The following is a 17,858-nucleotide window of genomic DNA, read 5'->3' as shown; positions in this document are numbered from 1 at the left end:
AGAGAACGAGCTCCCGAACCCTCTCTGACTCCATCCAGTCCAGAGAACGAGCTACCGAGCCCTCTCTGACCTGGTCCGGAGAATGAGCTGCCGAGCCCTCTCCGACTCCATCCAGTCCAGAGAACGAGCTACCGAGCCCTCTCTGACCTAGTCCGGAGAACGAGCTGCCGAGCCCTCTCCGACTTCGCCTGGTCCAGAGAACGAGCTCCCGAGCCCTCTCTGACCTAGTCCGGAGAACGAGCTACCGAGCCCTCTCCGACTTCGCATGCCAAGCTTCCATACTTGGACTTCTCCCGTGCCAAGCTCCCTGCTTGGACTTCTCCGTGCCAAGTCTCCATACTTGGACTTTTCCCGTGCCAAGTCTCCATACTTGGACTTTTCCCGTGCCAAGCTCCCTGCTTGGACTTCTCCGTGCCAAGTCTCCATACTTGGACTTTTCCCGTGCCAAGTCTCCATACTTGGACTTTTCCCGTGCCAAGCTCCCTGCTTGGACTTCTCCGTGCCAAGTCTCCATACTTGGACTTTTCCGAAACAGGTCAACTCAAGTCGGGTCAACCAGGTCAACCTTGACCAAAGGTTGCACCCACAATCTCCCAAGTTTGTATTCTTGTCAAACATCAAGATACAACTTTTCTATTCTCGTCAAACATCAAAATACACCTCGAGTCAGGTCAACTCGAGTCGGGTCAACCAGGTCAACCTTGACCTAAGGTTGCACCAACATCTATCCTTAAGTATTTCATTTCTTTGAACATATCATTTTCTAAATTAGTAGGTGAAAAAAAGGAAGATTTACTTTCTATGAATGAGCAGAGACAACGAGTGGCGAAAGAATGATGGAGAGAGATGTTGAGTTTGCATTCGGCTGTCAGACCATCTCCAACCCACATCACCAAATTTGGTGTAATTTTCGCACCAAAATAGTATTATTTCAACACCAAATACTATTTCAACTCCAACCCATCATCACCATATCACACCAAAAAAGAATATTCTATTATTCTTATTAATTTTTTTATATGATAATTATTATATTTAAAATTAATATTTCTTAATATTTGATATTTTAAATTTTTTAAAATTCAATGTCCAACTAATATATATATAATTTTTATTTTTAATTTTAGTATATAATTACTTAGGCATAAATATATTTTAAAAATATTATAAAATCACACACAATTAGAATAAAATATTTTACTATTTTATATTTAAAACAAACAAGGATACTTAATTGAAAATACAATATTACAAGACTTTAACTTTCAGAATTACTATATTGTTCTCATAATTGCTCAATTAATGCATTTCGAAGGGCAATATGAACTTCTTTGTCTTTGATTTGTCTGTATTGAGCTAGAAACTCTTCAAATCGAGTACCATCAGCAACTGCGGGCTTAACATCTGGAGTCGGCACCTCAAAGTGTTCCATGATTGGTGCATTTAAATCACGTTCATCTTTAATTATCATATTATGCATAATAATACATGATGTCAGTATATCATGTAAAATATTTTTCTGCCAAAAATGTGAAGGTCCTGCAACAATTGCAAAGCGTGATTGGAGCACGCCAAATGCTTGCTCAACATCCTTTCTACACACTTCTTGCTTCATTGCAAATAATTTATTCTTTCGATCTTGTGGAGCATGAATCGTTTGAACAAGTGTTGACCATTTTGGATATATACCATCAGCTAAATAGTAACCCATATTGTACTCTTTTCCTTGAATGACATAATGAGCAGGAATTGTAATACCTGCAGCAAGATTAGCAAAAAGATGAGAAGACTCAAGTACATTAATATCATTGTTCGATCCTGGCAACCCAAAATACACATGCCAAATCCACAGATCATAACCGGCTACAACTTCTAGAATAATTGTTGGCTTTCCACTACGACTAGAATATTATCCTACCCAAGCTGTTGGATAATTTTTCCATCTCCAATGCATGTAATCTAGGCTACCTAACATACCTGGAAAACCTCGTAGCTCACCAATATGAAGTAGCCTAGCAACATCGTGAGCATTTGGAGATCGTAGGTACTGCCCTCCAAAAACTTCAACAACGACACGACAAAATCGTTTCACACTTTCAATAGCAGTTGATTCCCCTATTTTAATGTACTCATCAGTAGCATCTGCTGGTGCACCATATGCTAATATCCGAAATGCAGCTGTTATTTTTTGCAAGTTAGACAAACGAAGTCTTCCAAGCCCATCTCTTCTCTGTATAAAATAGTTGTCATGATTAGTAACAGCATCACAGATACGCATAAATAAATTCCGTCCCATTCTGAATCTTCTTCGAAACATTGCATCATTATACAATGTATTTTCGGTGAAATAATCATTGAATAGATTACGATCAGCAGCTTCACGATTACGATTGATCATCTTATGACCAGGAATTGAGCCTCGATGCCTGCTGTTGTTGCTTCCTTCATTGAGATAATTTAAGACAATTTGATTATTGGTAGAAATCACCTAAGCGATCAGTTGTTGTCTTGCACTAAAACTTTCTGCATAGTTATCATTATCAGAGCTTGAAGATGATAAATTTGATGAACCTTCAATATTGTTATCCATTTTCTGAGATAATTGAATGGATGAGGTACATGTTGCTTATGGGGTATGTATTTATAATGTATGTTATAAACACATTAATTTGGGCAAATATGCACAAATGACGTGACACAACAATGACAACATCGAGACAAGTTTAGCAGGCAACGTGACCGGGCATTGAACACACATTTTTGTGTGCCCAGATGACGTGACCTAACAATGAACACATTTGGACAAATATGCACAGATGACATGACACAACAATGATAACATCGGGGCAAGTTTAGCAGGCGATGTGACCGGGCATTGAACACACATTTTTGTGTGCCCAGATGACGTGACCTAACAATGAACACATTTGGACAAATATGCACAGATGACATGACACAACAATGATAACATCGGGACAAGTTTAGCAGGCGACGTGGCCGGGCATTGAACACACATTTTTGTGCGCCCAGATGACGTGACCTAACAATGAACACATTTGGACAAATATGCACAGATGACATGACACAACAATGATAACATCGGGACAAGTTTAGCAGGCGACGTGACCGGGCATTGAATACACATTTTTGTGTGCCCAGATGACGTGACCTAACAATGAACACATTTGGACAAATATGTACAGATGACATGACACAACAATGACAACATCGGGACAAGTTTAGCAGGCGATGTGACCGGGCATTGAACACACATTTTTGTGTGCCCAGATGACGTGACCTAACAATGAACACATTTGGACAAATATGCATAGATGACGTGACACAATAATGACAATATCGGAACAAGTTTGGCTGGCGACGTGACCAGGCATTGAACACACATTTTTGTGTGCCCAGATGACGTGACCTAACAATGAACACATTTGGACAAATATGCACAGATGACGTGACACAACAATGACAACATCGGGACAAGTTTAGCAAGCGATGTGACCGGGCATTAAACACACATTTTTGTGTGCCTAGATGATGTGACCTAACAATGAATACATTTGGACAAATATGCACAGATGACGTGACACAACAATGACAACATCGGGACAAGTTTGGCAGGCGACGTGACATGACACTGAATCAAAATTTGCATAATTTTATATTCACATTTTTTCACTATATAATGGCTTACCAGATATTGGTATAACACATTGTATGTCAACAATTTTTGAGAGAGTTTCTCTTCTACTAAAATGAGTGCAACCCCCTGACAAGCTTCATACTCATTTGAAGAAGATAAACACTTATGTTATGTTTACCTTCATATTTCACAAAATCCAATCATTGGGATCAACCAATCGAAGGATCAATTCTGGGCAAGAGTTGAGAAAGAGTTTCATGCAGATCCAAATTTTTTGCATCATAGCCGACCACCAAGATCTTTGCAAAAAATAATGCTTCTTATGCTAAGTGCAGTATCCAAAATGAAAGGTTGCACTTGACAAATCGAACATCTGAATCCTAGTGGAGCATCGGAACAAGATATTGTAAGTTACTATGCTCATATTTATTTTAAATTATTTAAAATTTAAAATCTAAGTCTAAATTTATTAATACATATTATTATCTTCATAACTGATGTTCAATTATTTTCTTGCAGTTAACTCGTGCCAAAATGTTATTTGCAGAAGACCCAAAATACACAAAGGGTTTCAAATTTGACCATGTCTGGAATATTCTCAAAGACATTGAAAAATTTGGCACTGACACTATGAATACTGCATCCATGAAACGCGACAACAAAATGCTAATGCTGGTTCATCTGAACAACAATTCTTCGAGGAAGCATTTCATACACCTTCATCTCCTTGTGTGTCTGCTTTTGATCTTAATATCACTGATTCAGATAGCGGCGGTAGTTCTAATAAACGACCTCCAGGGGTGAAAAAAATAAAAATGAAGAAAAAGAATGATGAACAAATTGCAAAGGTAATTAATATTAATGCTCAACTTGTTGAGGCAATGAATGCAATTACTGCTGCTACTACAAAAATGACAGATACTATGCTTTACAAGGAAGAAACTAAAATTTTTATTCAAAGATTTGAACTCGATCTCTAACCCGATGATGCGTGAATATATTCACAATGAGCAAATTAGAATTATGCAAAAGAGAATGCAAGTACAAGGATCTCATTCAGTTGCACATCAAGGAGAAGGATCTCAAACATCTCAAATACAGGGAGAAGGATCACAACTTAATCAATATCAAGGTGAAAATCAAGAATCTCATAATCCTACGAATATTTTCGGGTAATTTCATAATTATTTTATCGGAATGGGGAGTGATCTTCCTGAATATTAGTATTATAATATTATTATAGTAATTTTAAGTTTATGTGTGCTTTATTGGTATCGTTTGTACCATGTACTTGTTTGTTAAGCTTAGTTAATTATGTTTTTAAGTTTGTATTAGTAATATTTTAATTTAATGTTATTACTATCTTTATTTTATATGTCAACACAATGGGTAATGTATTGTATATTTATGCATATAAATTTTTTTAATATTTTATTGTATTATGTTTATGAAATTAATGATAATTTATAAATGTAATTATAATTAAAATATATTAAATAAAATTAAAATAATAATTTTAATAAATTAAATATTTACAAATATACATAATAAAATTTAAATATGCTATTAAATACACTTAATTTAAATTTATAATAAATAATAATTACATTTAATTATACTATAAATAAAGATAAAATAATAATTATTATTAATTAATTACATTTGATTTTATAATAATATAATTAAAAAAAATCTCTCCGTCACCGAATATGATGATGTGAATAGTGCAACACCATATTTGGTGTTGCACTATTCACATCACCATATTTGGGATAGGTTTTGATGTATGGGTTAGAATAATTTGGTGTTAAATTGACATTAAATTTGATGTTTTGATGATGAATTGGAGATACCCTCAGGAGGTAGAATAGCAAAGCTAAATAAATTAGTATGTACTTTGATAATTATCCAAGTACGAGTAAATTGTGATTATATTAATTATTATTTACTAAATATGGTTATTATACACACAATTACACATGATGGGTCTTAATATAGAAGTTATATATTTTTTTCAAACTTTTTATTTTTTTTTAGGAATTCACACAAATTTTTATTCGTGATTTTGCAGAATAGGGCGATTCGATGGCACCGAGTTCATCCTGCTGCGTCCTGCCGCGCCGCGCATTGGCGAGAAGATCTGCAACCAACCAACCGCCCACGAAATAATCGGAATAAAAAAGAAAAAAAAATGTAGTTTGATCGAAGAAGGGAACAATATCAGAATCCGGAGATGGCAAGCTGAGGGATTAGAGGAGGAGAAAGAGTCAAGCATGGAAGGAATCGAGCAAATCGAATCCTCCTCCTCCATCAAAGGAGAAACATCGCAGGATGGCGGGTGGTGCTCTCTTTCTGATTCTGTCCTGGTCAATGCAAGCCGAGAAGGTCTAGAAACAACCCCCTTTTCTCCCCAATCGACCTTCCGTCCGCATCCTCCCTCCTCTATTTCTACCTTTGTCGTCTTTATCGCCTCTTCTTTGCCAATCAATTCAATTCCTTCTTCTCTGCTGCTTGTTTCCTTTTTTCTTTGTGCAAGGGCGGATCCCCCGCCCAGCGGCCCCCTAGGCCTGGCCCTACAGGGATCCTAGGAGGAGGTAAATCAGCGGTGAATGCTAGTCCGGGTAAAGCGTGATATCTCCGGAATTTAATACAGCCGATCCAGATTATTCATCCAGTGCGCGTCCGTAGACCTTCGACCCTACGACTCATTGTGCAAGGATGTCACGCCTTAATCGGTTGACCCAGCCCGCGGGGGCGGTGGGTGGGTGGAGGTCAGGATGACGGTGAAGAAGACGAGGAGGGTTGCCGAGGAGCCCTCGCCATCCCCTTCGTGCGCCCCTTATAGAGATGATGCTAGGAAAAGAGTTAGATTCCAATCGCTCTCGCAAGATTATACGGAGTTTCTTGAGGTGAGACGCGTTCTCTTAAACTTTGTTTCGCCAGAGGGATGTTGTGGTTTTCGAGTCACTTTTGATTTTAGGGTTTTGCGAATCAATATCTTTTCCCTTTTGCAGTAAATCAATCTATTGGTTTTTCGAGTCATATAATTTGCCTTCGTTCTCCTGAAATCTATTGGTTTCTATTCGATCCAAGGTGTGATCTTAAGTATTTCTTTTTAACAGTTTGGTCGATATATTTAGTGGAATTTGCCATATCACACGGATTAGTGAGATTTCTTGGTCAGAGTCTCAGATTGATATCTTTATGTTTCTGCAGCTTCAAATATCTCTGTATTAATATGAAAATCAATGCTTTTGCATTGTAAATTTTATGCCACTAGATGAAAGTCTGCTAAATCCTCAAACCACTTTGTGTTTGCTTCCAATAGATACTCCTATTGCCCATTCAACAATTTATCAGGATTCTGAACTGTTTTCATTTGCAGGAAACTGAAGAAAAGAAGAGGAGATTGCTGGAGGCAAGACTAAGGAAACGTAAACTCTTTGCTGAAGCCAGGTATTAGGTTTTGTTTCGACATGAATCGTCTGCAGTTGAATTTTTTTAATCCGTTTCGGAAAGATAATTGCCTGTTTTCAATGTCTCATCCTAGATTTTTGAGAAGAAAACTTAGACCTTATTTGCAAACCCGTATCAGCAAGTTAGATTGAAGGAACCATCAAGTAAAACTCCAGTGATCAAACCTCCTACAGAAAAGAAACTCAGAGTATCTGAAGCTGCATGGGCAAGTAACTACAGTATCGATAACTTGTCTGCAAATGCATCTCAGTATCAGTTTAAAAAGAGGTCTCAGAAAAAACCAACCAAATCTCTCTGTATTGCACAATCTTTGGGTGTGTTCAACAATTTATCAGGATTCTGAACTGTTTTCATTTGCAGGAAACTGAATAAAAGAAGAGGAGATTGCTGGAGGCAAGACTAAGGAAACGTAAACTCTTTGCTGAAGCCAGGTATTACGTTTTGTTTCAACATGAATCGTCTGCAGTTGAATTTTTTTAATCCGTTTCGGAAAGATAATTGCCTGTTTTGAATGTCTCCTCCTAGATTTTTGAGAAGAAAACTTGATACCTCACTTGCAAACCCGTATCAGCAAGTTAGATTGAAGGAACCATCGAGTACAATTCCAGTGATCAAACCTCCTACAGAAAAGAAACCCAATGTATCTGGAGCTGCACGTACAAGTAACTACATTATAGATAACTTGTACGCAAATGCATCTCAGTATCAGTTTAAAAAGATGTTTCAGAAAAAGCCAACCAAATCTCTTTGTGTTGCACAATCTTTGGGTTTTAGGAAGGCCCCCCCTCAAAACATGATGACAATGGAAGCTACAAATGCTAGCACTTCTGCAACTCTAGGTGCGAATGAAGTATCGTTTAAGGTATAGTGACCATACCCAACAACTTGTAATACAGTTTCATCTTTTGTAGATTTGTAATATTAATTCAGTTATTAGTTACAGAATGGGGAGGAACTGAACAAGTTTCAGTTGGAGCAGTATTACATACAAATGGAGACTCAATAGAGTGCCTATGATTGGAGGAGGCTCAAATGATAAGTTAGTGAGTTGCAGAGATCTTGGAAACAACTCAAAGAAGACCGGTAAGCGAAAACTCTCATGGCGAGACCCACCGACTAGTGTTGAAGGCTTGAAGTCTTGATGCAAATTTTGTTTTGCAAGAGTTGACACAGAATATAACTCTCTTCTCAGTTGCGATTAGCTCATGCAAGATGAGATGGAGAGCAATCTGTTTTACTGTCACTAAATGGTTCGTCCATGTTCATCGCGAGTTTGCCTGTCTTTAATCGAAATGGTAGTTTCCATTTGAATTCTTTCAATTTGATTTATAAATGAATTGTGTTCCGACGCGTTGTATCACTGAGCAAGAATCACACATATAACATAAAACAAACTTACATTATTCAAGATTAGTATTAAATGTTTCTAAATTGACAATTTAACACAATACATAGTATAAAAAGGCACGCCACACAAAGTGGGTGGTTGTCTAGCTCTGTGTGCGCTTTAGACTTCTGTCTGCTACAAAGGGCCTTTAATGATTAATTAGGCTGGTAACATGAGTCTGGAGTGTTCAAATATGATCTTACAGAAATTTTCCATAGCCACTAGAATAAATCGAGAAATAATTACAGCGGATAGCAAAAGACCTTCAGCTTCTAGCAAGACTTGTTCCTCCTGATTAATTTTTGGGTGTCATCAGATATTGTCATCGTCCTTCAATTTATTACAACGCAAGGAACATGCTTGATCTTGTGATAATCTTCTCCAGTATCCTTGTTTACCCTTCTCTCTATCATTTCCATTCCCCTTATTTCAATTTGTTTGAGCTCAGTCAATCTTACAAGTCCCTCTGGTAGCATTCTCATATTTATGCAGCCCCAAAGTCTTAGATGTTGAAGGAGAGGCATTGCTCCCTCTCCCACTTCCCACTGCTCCAAGGTGCTCAAATCAGCCAGTATGATCCCTTGGAGACGAGGAAAACCTCCCTTTGGAAACACCAAAACTCTTCCTACAAATGCATCAAGACACACAAGAAGATGCTCAAGGTTTGCTAGAGATGCAAGCAATGCAATATCTTCATCCTTTTCCAACCTTGTTTTCACAATAGCAAGATAAATCAGGTTGGAAAATATCCTGGAATTTTCTGCCTCTATGTGAATCCTTGCAGGTCTTACCAATGGTCCTGCCAAATCCATAATCTGAATATGATGGTAGCAAGATGAAGTTAGGAGGCTCACCGGCAAGGATTCTCCAATCAATGCCAACATCTCGAGCCGGGAAAGGTTCTGGACTGCATTCGCTAAAGCATCCTCATCAGAGCTGGACAAGTTTCTCAAATACAATCTTCGAAGATTTCTCAGCTTCTCCAGTGCACCATCACATACCCATGGACCACTTGAAATATTCGATAGTGTCTGAATGTCTTCCGAGCAGTATGTCGGATTAGGCATGCTCGTATTCTCCTCATTGAGGAATACATGTCTCAGTGTTCGGATTTTCCAAAATGCATCCGGCAAATGTTGAATCTCAGTAAATTGTATATTGAAAGTCTGCAAGTGGATGAGGTTTCCAATGGATGAAGGCAGCTCCTTCAGTTTCGATTGGTACAAATTTAGATACCTTAACAGGATCAAGTCCCCAATCTCCTTTGGTAAGTGTTCAATGGGTATTTCTACTAAATCCAAGACCCTGAGGAACTTTGCTCCGGCGACGGTAACTGCCAGCGTTCTCTGAAAACCTTCATTCGGATAAATTACAAGTGACCGTAGTTTATTGGTAGAACAGTTCAACGAGACATGGTCGTTGACATTTTCAGTGACACAGAGACGCCGTAAAGCTCTTGGATCGTCACCTCTGTCATTAATGGACCTGTAGAAGTTAAGCTCACGAGCTTCATGACGTGCTAGATCAAGAAGAAGATCATGAATGCGAACTGACTGTACATAAAAATGATCCATTCTTTCCGTTTGTAACATGGATCTGTCAGTCAAATCCTTCAAATATGCCTCCGCGAGGTCCTCCATTGTTTGATCCACTTTGTCCTTCGTTTGTATGAAACCCTCAGCGATCCATAAATGTGTTATCCTCTCTGCAGCAATGATATAGTCCTCAGGAAAGGCTGCAAAATAGAGGAAGCAAGGCTTCAAATGATGCGGAAGATCATGGTAACTGAGAGCTAATATACTTTGGATTTGGTCTTCTCCTTCTCTGAATTCATAAGAAATATAATCCAGCTTTTTCCTCCAGTCACTAGCTTGACTTGTACCTCTCAAAAGTCCTCCGAGTACCACAATGGCAAGAGGCAGTCCTTTAGATTTTCTGAAGATATCTTTCTTGAATCGCTCAAACTCAGGTGGGCAGGATGTTGTGCGGAAAGCTTTCCTGCAGAACAAATTCCAGCTCTCTTCGACATTCCAAAATTTCAGCTTGTGTGGAGGGGCATCTGCAACGTTCGCAACGTTCATCTTGCGTGTGGTCAGCAACACTCTGGATCCTGTCGATTCTTTTGGAAAAGCTGCTTTAATGGCGTTCCAAGCTGCCACCTCCCAAATATCATCCATCACGACTAGATACCTCCTGTCGCGCAAGTGGTCCGACAACTTTTCCTTCATCCCTAGTTCTTCCATGCCTTTTACTTGCTCATCGTTGAAGTCGAACACTTGCTTCACAATGCTGCACAAGAGTTCTTTGACCCCATACTTCTGTGAGACGGACACCCATGCCTTGCACTGGAAATAGTTTTTGACATCTGCACTCTTGTAGATCTTATTAGCCAGCGTTGTTTTGCCCAAACCACCAGGACCAACAACCGAAAGGACAACGCGATCTGTTGAACTAATGTCAAACAGTTGCCTTTTGATGTCCTTCATATCTTCATCAAAACCGACAATGTCTTCTTCTAATTCAAATCTGTAGACGTAGAGATTTATTAGCATATAATCTCTCTTGATGTGACAATTAATGCGATCATGAGTGTAAGAGATGCCTTGACCGAGTTTTTGTTCTAACCTAATTGTCCACTAGAGCACATCATTGAAAGATCCAACAAAGTTAACCATGAAGATAGATGCTAATAGATGGAAAACGAGAATTTTTTTTACCTTCGAGCAAGCCTTGCGTCAGTCGCAGAGGAAGAGGAGGAAGAGGATGAAGAGGAGGTGGGCCAGGAGGACGAAGCTTGGATGCCAAGTTGCGACGTTTGTTTGCATAAATCTTGAAATCTGGCATGGATGTCCTGCAGGCGACTCGCGAGCCGATGGCGAGTGAGGATCCGCGAGGGGAAGGCGGCGATGCGTCGGAGACAGCTCTTCCGGCCGCCGGCGGCTGAAGCGCGGCCTAGCCGCGTCGCGTATTCGTCCACCAGGTCCTCCATCTCGAACGCCAAGTTCCGGATCTGTCTCATCCACTCCTGCAAAGAGTGGCTTTGCTCGGATCTGGGTTTCTGGTCGGCATCTCTGAGACGGGATTGAATCAGTGCCAGTGTTTCCGTCAGCGACGTGATCTCTGCACCCACGTTGAGGAGGCCGGCGACCTCGCTGGAAGCAAGTTCGCCAAGCTTCCCCAGCACCAAGTTCACCACCGTAGACGCCATTTCTGTTTCTCTGCAAATCAATCGACCAAACCAGTACATATCTTACGACAAATGGCCAACTTGGTAGGAACAAGTCAACGATAAATCTTTATCATATTTACGCTGAGCACATCATTATATAATAAGGATCGTCTACAAGTCCAATTGCAACATAAACCTAAAATCTTCTCCTATCTTACAATTCAATCCATCAAATTTTCTCGGGAAAGATAATTAAACTAGTGCTGCATTATTTACTTTGATAGTATCAGCTACCCACCGTCCACCGATGAGTCTTCTCCTCCAATGAACCATCCGTTACCCACCGACCACCGAAAATCATCCTTATCCATAGTGTCTGGATATCTCCCAAGCAGCACATCCCTATGGGCTTACTCGTGTTATCATTATTGAGTGAAACATATCTACGTGTTCGGATTTTCCAAAAGCATGTCTCTTTGGCCTTACTAATTGTGTCTCTGCAAGCTCCTCCATTATATTGTTCGATCCATTCTTTGTTCACCATAAGCCCTTTGATGTTGTTCACGTCACGCTCGAAACCCATAATGCCTCCTCGAGCTCATATCTGCATTTGCGACCATTTATTAGCTTCTAATCATGAATTTCTTTTTTAGATGTCATACTAAATGGGGATTCTTATTGAAATGTTCATCGTCAAGGTAAATCACGAATAAAATATTTTAAAATTCTGAATCGATAAAAAAAAAACAGATGATTCGAATCATTGAACACAAAACGTGGACATTAACTTAAAATCGGATTAGATTCTAATTAAATTCAACCTACGGGTGCTTGATTATGATTAGATTTCAATTGATTTAGAATTAATTTAATTATAATCTAATTGAATTTAATGGATTATTATTTTAAAATAAATTAAAATATTTTTTAAAAATATATATTTTTTTATTTTTCTTTGCAACACTCTCAATCATACCGCCATATGTTCCAGCCAAGATCTTCTGAACCGTAATTTACGATTCAGAGGATGGACAACACAAGTTGATTGGTTGATGGGGATGGATCCCACCTGTTTAATAGGTGGGATCCATTCCTATCAACCAATGGATGTAGTGGTCTCTCTTTTGGACCATAAATTGCGATCTAAAGAATATGTGTTCCACACGTTCGGCCCATCCCTTTTCTCTTCTTCCTAGTTGTACTTCTTTCTCTTCTCCCCTCCAAATCAGTACCACAACCTTGATTAGGAGTTGAATTGAACTTAAATAAATTAATCATAAATGTTTGATGTACAAGAAATATCTAGATAGAATAAGTTCATGTATCTAATTAATTATGATTTAGGAGCTTTTACTGACTAGTATAAATATGCATATGATGTGAAGTTGTATGATAAGTATTTTTTTCAATACAAAGTCATTATACTATCACTTCTTTTCTCTTCCTAGAAAATTTTTGAGAGCCCATCACCTTACAACAAAGTGGCATTATAGCTCGGACTGTCAGAAATTTTAATCGTCGACTGTGTACAAGAACTAGGACAGATCCATTATCAAGGGGGGCAAAGAGCGAAATATCGCAAATACATATATTAAAAAAATCATCACATAACAAAAAAAAATATAATATAATAACAAAATTTATGTGTAAAATTTTTATTAATTATAATGTATGTGTAAAATTTTTAAAATATAAGGATGTTATAATAATTTTATATCTCAAGTTTGTGGTCTCTAACGTGCCAATTCATATTCCTCTTTCTCAAATGTAATTTACAAAAATATCCTCGACCTTTAATTTTCCACACATTCTACTTTTGTTTCTGTCAAGTAGCAGTTTGCTCCTTTCACCGCTGCATCTCCTCCACCACCTAGTTCATCGTAGCGTCGATGCCGTCTCCCCTCGGTGTCGCATCTCGTGAACACCTCCGCGATGTCGGCGGGCGTCATCTCCACCTCCGCTAGTAGTGCTTCCGCCTCCAACATTCGCGTGTGTGCCGCCCTTGCTTCTAGGCAGTTCCTGGCAAGCATTCAGAATGTCATCGGTCGATAGTACAAGAGGTGGATCTTTTGGTCCATCTGCTCTCCCGGAGTAGTATGTCGTCAAGCCGCTCCGGGTGGTTCTTGGTGAAGACTAAAGATCATGAGCTGCACTCCTTTACGCATGACGACCAGAGCCTATGTCCATAAAGTTGAGCACACTCGAAGAGACTCAAGTATAGTAATTTCATATTAGGAGAGGGGGGGGAGGCAACTTTCCCCTTGCCCCTTAATGGAGTCACCCCTAACAAGAGTTATAGTTTAATCGAGCCATATGAGTAGAATATTGATATCGAATAAAGGAAGTGAGGGCTCCTGTGTCCAGATCAAGAGGACCAGACATCAAGTTGGAAGTGGATAGCCAGACAGAGAAGCCAGAAAGAGAAGTTGTTAAATACGATAATTAAATAATAAGTGTTATTTAAGAAATAATCTTACAAAGTTTTCTAAGAATATTCAAAAAAATTCGGGATTTAAACAGAATTCGTATGACAAATTAAAGAAGATAAATCTATTAGGCTTAATGAAAGTCTGTTTAGATATCCCAATTAAATTGAGAGGTGATTGAATTAATTAACAGAAGGTTATAAAGATTAATCTATCTATATATAAAATAAACCTATGTTTTATTTCCCTTTTCTTCTCATTCTTGTCGATTCTCCACCCGTGCCCTATCCTCTTCTACTCTCGATCTCTTCGTCGCCAACCGCCATCGCCGCCTAGGCAACACCGCAGCCGATGGTTGTGTGGGAGGCGTCGTCACACCCTTTGGCTGTGCCAAGCCTAGCCAACTGATCCATCGCCTCTCATTCTTCACCGCGTCATGCCCTAGCACCGATCGTTGACTCCGCCGTCGTCGTTGGTTTGCGTGAGACTAGCCGACGACACAACAACCATTGCCTTCGCAGAGCTGATGACATGGGTTACTACGAGAGCCATGGAGCCGATCCATCGCCGTCCTATCTCTGCATTTTCTCGCCGATGCCAACTGCCTCGTTCCCGATCTCCTCGACCGACCTCTCCTCCCTGGAAGTCAGCCCCGAGCAGAAGCTGATTGACGCACTTGCTGCCCGCAATCCCCCACCGCCAATGCACTACACATCCACCGCCGCCCCTCCGTGTGAGGCTAGATCTGCGATGTCGCGGCCGCGTATCTCCGTTTGACACTGGTACCCTTCTTCACTCCATTGTAACCTACTGATACATCTAGGGCCACCATCTGTCATGGCCACCTGATCCGGTTTCATCAACCACTCCAGTTTTGGCACCACCACCAATTGCAGAGAGAGGGCATCGCCAGTCAAAAGCTATAGTTTTGGTTAAACAGAAATGTTGTTTGATGAAGTAGGAAACTCAATACATAAGTTCCAATTTTGTGGATTTTGAGTAGTTAACCAAGTAATTAGTTAGAAATGTGGATTGAAGATTTAAGTGGATTTAGCTTGGTTAAATTCTGATCATTGGTAGGTTAGTTAAAGGTTGATGCTTAATCAATTAAGGTGATAAGAGATAATGGGATGGTAGATTCATTGATTAGTTGAATTCATTAGTTTGTTTGTTAATTCATGACTTGATTGGATAATTGAAGCATGTTAACACGAAAGGTTAACTAATTGGGTTGGATTAATTCCATAGGAGCAGTATTTATATTTAATATTGAGAATCAATAAGAGATTAATAAGAATATGATTGTTGATAAATGGTGATTTAATCGTGTTATCAGATGAATTAGGTATGTTGGATTCATGATGAGTTGACATATTAGTAATGAATGGTCGAGCTCCCCGACCGAATGAGCACACTTCTTCCCCTCCCCAAGGTTTTATAACTTTCTTTAAGGACCAACTCTTGGGAGATCTTCGCTTACCCCTTGATCCACTTTTCTCTTCCATAAGTCAATATTTTGGTATTCCACTTTCACAGTTTGCGTCCAATGCTTTTCGTGCTATGTGTGGCATGATTATCCTCTGTAGGGTATACTAGATCCCTTTGACCACCCAACTCTTCCACTATTTCTATTCTCTTAAAAGATCTGAGCCTGGTGTATTCATGGTGCAATCTCGGGTTGGGTGTAAGTTCTTCACCGACCTTCCTTCCTCCAATAAAGGTTGGAAGTCCCGCTTCTTCTTTATCAGACTGCTTGAGTCGGTATCCTGGCCGACCCACTGGCGCTTCAACCTTCCTTCCCCCTCCGGATTGTGTGAACATATGCATCAACCTGACTGCCATACAGCTGCAGAGAAACTACTTGGGGTCCGCCTTCTTCTCTCAGTAATATTGCGAGAAGGATTTTTGCATTTTTTTGGACTCAGCCCGGTCTCCGCGGCTATAGGAGCTCCATTCGATAAGATTTTGCTCTTCTTTTACTAGTCTTCACTAACTGAGATATTTCTTTCTCACTCTGCAGAAGCTGCTATGTTCCAGGCCTACTCAAAGGAATCAACCCGACTGCCCATCAATATTCTGAAGGTGATGAGCGAGGAAATTGCGAGAGGCCTGGCTGCTCCCTCAACCACTTCATCACATGATACGGCAGAGGATCCCTCAAAGTCCTCCACCCAACTCCTTCTGGCCGCTGCCCCTTCTGAGACTGGCCCTATAGCTTTGGAGCTAATCGAGGAGGAGCAGGCTTCTTCTCCTCCTCCAGACAAGCGCATACGCTTCCAGCGCAAGTGTAAGAAAGTCACTCCATCAGTCCAATCTTCTCCCTCGCTTCCTCCACTCGGGCCAACTTCCTCCAAGGTCTCCTAAGTCTAGGCATCAACAGCTAGAGTTCCTGCCCAGGAGTCTCCTCGGGTGGCGGAAGTCCTGACCCCTACTCCTGTCCGGGTCTTAGCTCCTGAGCAGGCTGACCCTTCTTCTAGAGATCAGCTCGGGAGCTCAGCGACCCCTTCTACTCTTCTTGCTGCCCCCTCCCCGTCAGTTGCTCGCACCAGGGCTCGGTCTGGCAAGAGCAAGTACGATTTCACGGCCTCCTGGAGCTTGCCTTCTGAGTTCAGGCTGGATTCGGCAGGGGCTTCAGTAAAGTTTGCCGGCACTTCTCCCCTCCGCGGCCAAGTTCAATTTCATAGAGCCTTAGCCATCTCCTGGAGAGCGGTTAATGAACAGTTCTAGGGAGGCTCCCAGTGGGAAGCGCTAGAGCTGGCTTCGCAACAAATCACATCTGTGAGTCTTCCTTTCCCTGTCTTGCCTTATCCGACATTATTTCTGACTTCCCTCCTTTTGCCTGGCATGCCTGCTCCGCAAGCCTCAGCCTGACCCAGTTTGCTACCGAACTGTTGAAGGAGAACGAGTCACTGAAGGCTCGAATCCAAGAATTGGAGTTGCCATTAACTCCTCGTGATCCGCTGGACCCTCTGGATTCCTATCAGCACACGGTTGAGGAATCCGCTCAGTCTGCTCGGGGCCCGGTTTAGGAGTCTTCCGAGAATATAAAAAAGCTGCAAGCGGCCCTGAAGACCAGCGACTCCAAACTGAACTTAGAGGGGCAACGTCGTTGTCAGATGGCGGCCGAGCTGGAGGGGAAAGAATCAGAGCTGGCCACTCTCTCGGCAAACTTGAAGGCACTCCAGGAATCTAATAAAGCTTTGCAGAAAGACCTGGAGGTTGCCCGGGCAAACCTATCTGCAAGTGCTGACAGGGAGAAAGTGTAGGACCGTGATCGTTCGATAGAGGGGGGGGTGAATATCGATTCGAAAATATCGAGTATAAGCGCAGCGGAAAAGTAAAGTAGACACAGGGTTTTTTTACTTCGTTCGGAGCCTGTGACGACTCCTACTCGAAGGCCCGTACTCCTTGAGTACTTTCGTTGGGCAATTCACTAGCAATTCGGATAATTACAATTTAAGTACAAAAAGATGCTAATGAAAAGAAAAACAAAGCTGTACCGACAGACAAGGAATTTAAAAGAGAGGGAATGTGTCGTCGGAGATTTGTGAGCATCGTTGGAGCGCAGAGCAGCAGAGCGAGTAATCTCAGAGTTCTTAGATGTGAAAAGTTGATTCTGAATCTCTTGCCTGGGGCTTCTTTTATATGTTGCTCTGGGCGCCTGGATTCCTTCCGGGCGCCTGGAATGTGACGTAGCTGCTCAAACCGAGATGCTCCACATGGCGACGACTTGGGCTGGATATA

At 40.7% G+C, this 17,858-nt stretch overlaps 3 protein-coding genes across 9 annotated transcripts; 1 reads left to right on the top strand and 2 right to left on the bottom strand.

Moving 5' to 3' along the window:
• Positions 1–1,285: 1,285 nt before the first annotated feature.
• LOC122044658 lies at positions 1,286–2,590 on the bottom strand. The gene is made up of 3 exons (XM_042604948.1): positions 2,521–2,590; positions 1,978–2,442; positions 1,286–1,818 (listed from the first exon to the last, which is right to left on the bottom strand). Exons 1-3 carry the CDS (start codon positions 2,588–2,590, stop codon positions 1,286–1,288), a joined length of 1,068 nt encoding a protein of 355 aa, XP_042460882.1.
• A 3,156-nt stretch (positions 2,591–5,746) lies between these two features.
• On the top strand, positions 5,747–8,452 carry LOC121989559. 6 transcript variants are annotated; one of them, XR_006114285.1, is made up of 6 exons: positions 6,149–6,564; positions 7,041–7,111; positions 7,206–7,399; positions 7,493–7,563; positions 7,658–7,994; positions 8,076–8,452. XR_006114285.1 is itself a non-coding variant. In XM_042543698.1 (5 exons), exons 1-5 carry the CDS (start codon positions 6,433–6,435, stop codon positions 8,136–8,138), a joined length of 519 nt encoding a protein of 172 aa, XP_042399632.1. In that variant the 5' UTR covers positions 6,099–6,432; the 3' UTR covers positions 8,139–8,452. The 6 variants fall into 6 exon arrangements, 5 of the variants coding, with proteins under 5 accessions (XP_042399624.1, XP_042399632.1, XP_042399606.1 ...); XM_042543698.1 differs by lacking the exons at positions 7,206–7,399; positions 7,493–7,563 and having other exon boundaries at positions 6,099–6,564; positions 7,658–7,816; positions 7,907–7,994; positions 8,070–8,452; XM_042543705.1 differs by lacking the exons at positions 7,206–7,399; positions 7,493–7,563 and having other exon boundaries at positions 6,112–6,564; positions 7,658–7,816; positions 7,907–7,994.
• Positions 8,453–8,517: 65 nt separating this feature from the next.
• LOC121989546 (putative disease resistance RPP13-like protein 3) lies at positions 8,518–11,795 on the bottom strand. 2 transcript variants are annotated; one of them, XM_042543659.1, is made up of 3 exons: positions 11,237–11,795; positions 9,228–11,045; positions 8,938–9,144 (listed from the first exon to the last, which is right to left on the bottom strand). In XM_042543659.1, the coding sequence occupies exons 1-3, from the start codon at positions 11,764–11,766 to the stop codon at positions 9,084–9,086; spliced, it is 2,409 nt and encodes an 802-aa protein (XP_042399593.1). In that variant the 5' UTR covers positions 11,767–11,795; the 3' UTR covers positions 8,938–9,083. The 2 variants fall into 2 exon arrangements, with proteins under 2 accessions (XP_042399586.1, XP_042399593.1); XM_042543652.1 differs by having other exon boundaries at positions 8,518–11,045; positions 11,237–11,794.
• Between the last annotated feature and the right edge of the window lie 6,063 nt (positions 11,796–17,858).

This window comes from Zingiber officinale, chromosome 1B, assembly GCF_018446385.1.
Source record: "Zingiber officinale cultivar Zhangliang chromosome 1B, Zo_v1.1, whole genome shotgun sequence".
Lineage (NCBI taxonomy): Eukaryota > Viridiplantae > Streptophyta > Magnoliopsida > Zingiberales > Zingiberaceae > Zingiber > Zingiber officinale.
Note: the sequence above shows the minus strand (reverse complement) of the source record. Positions and strands in the feature narration are given on the sequence as shown.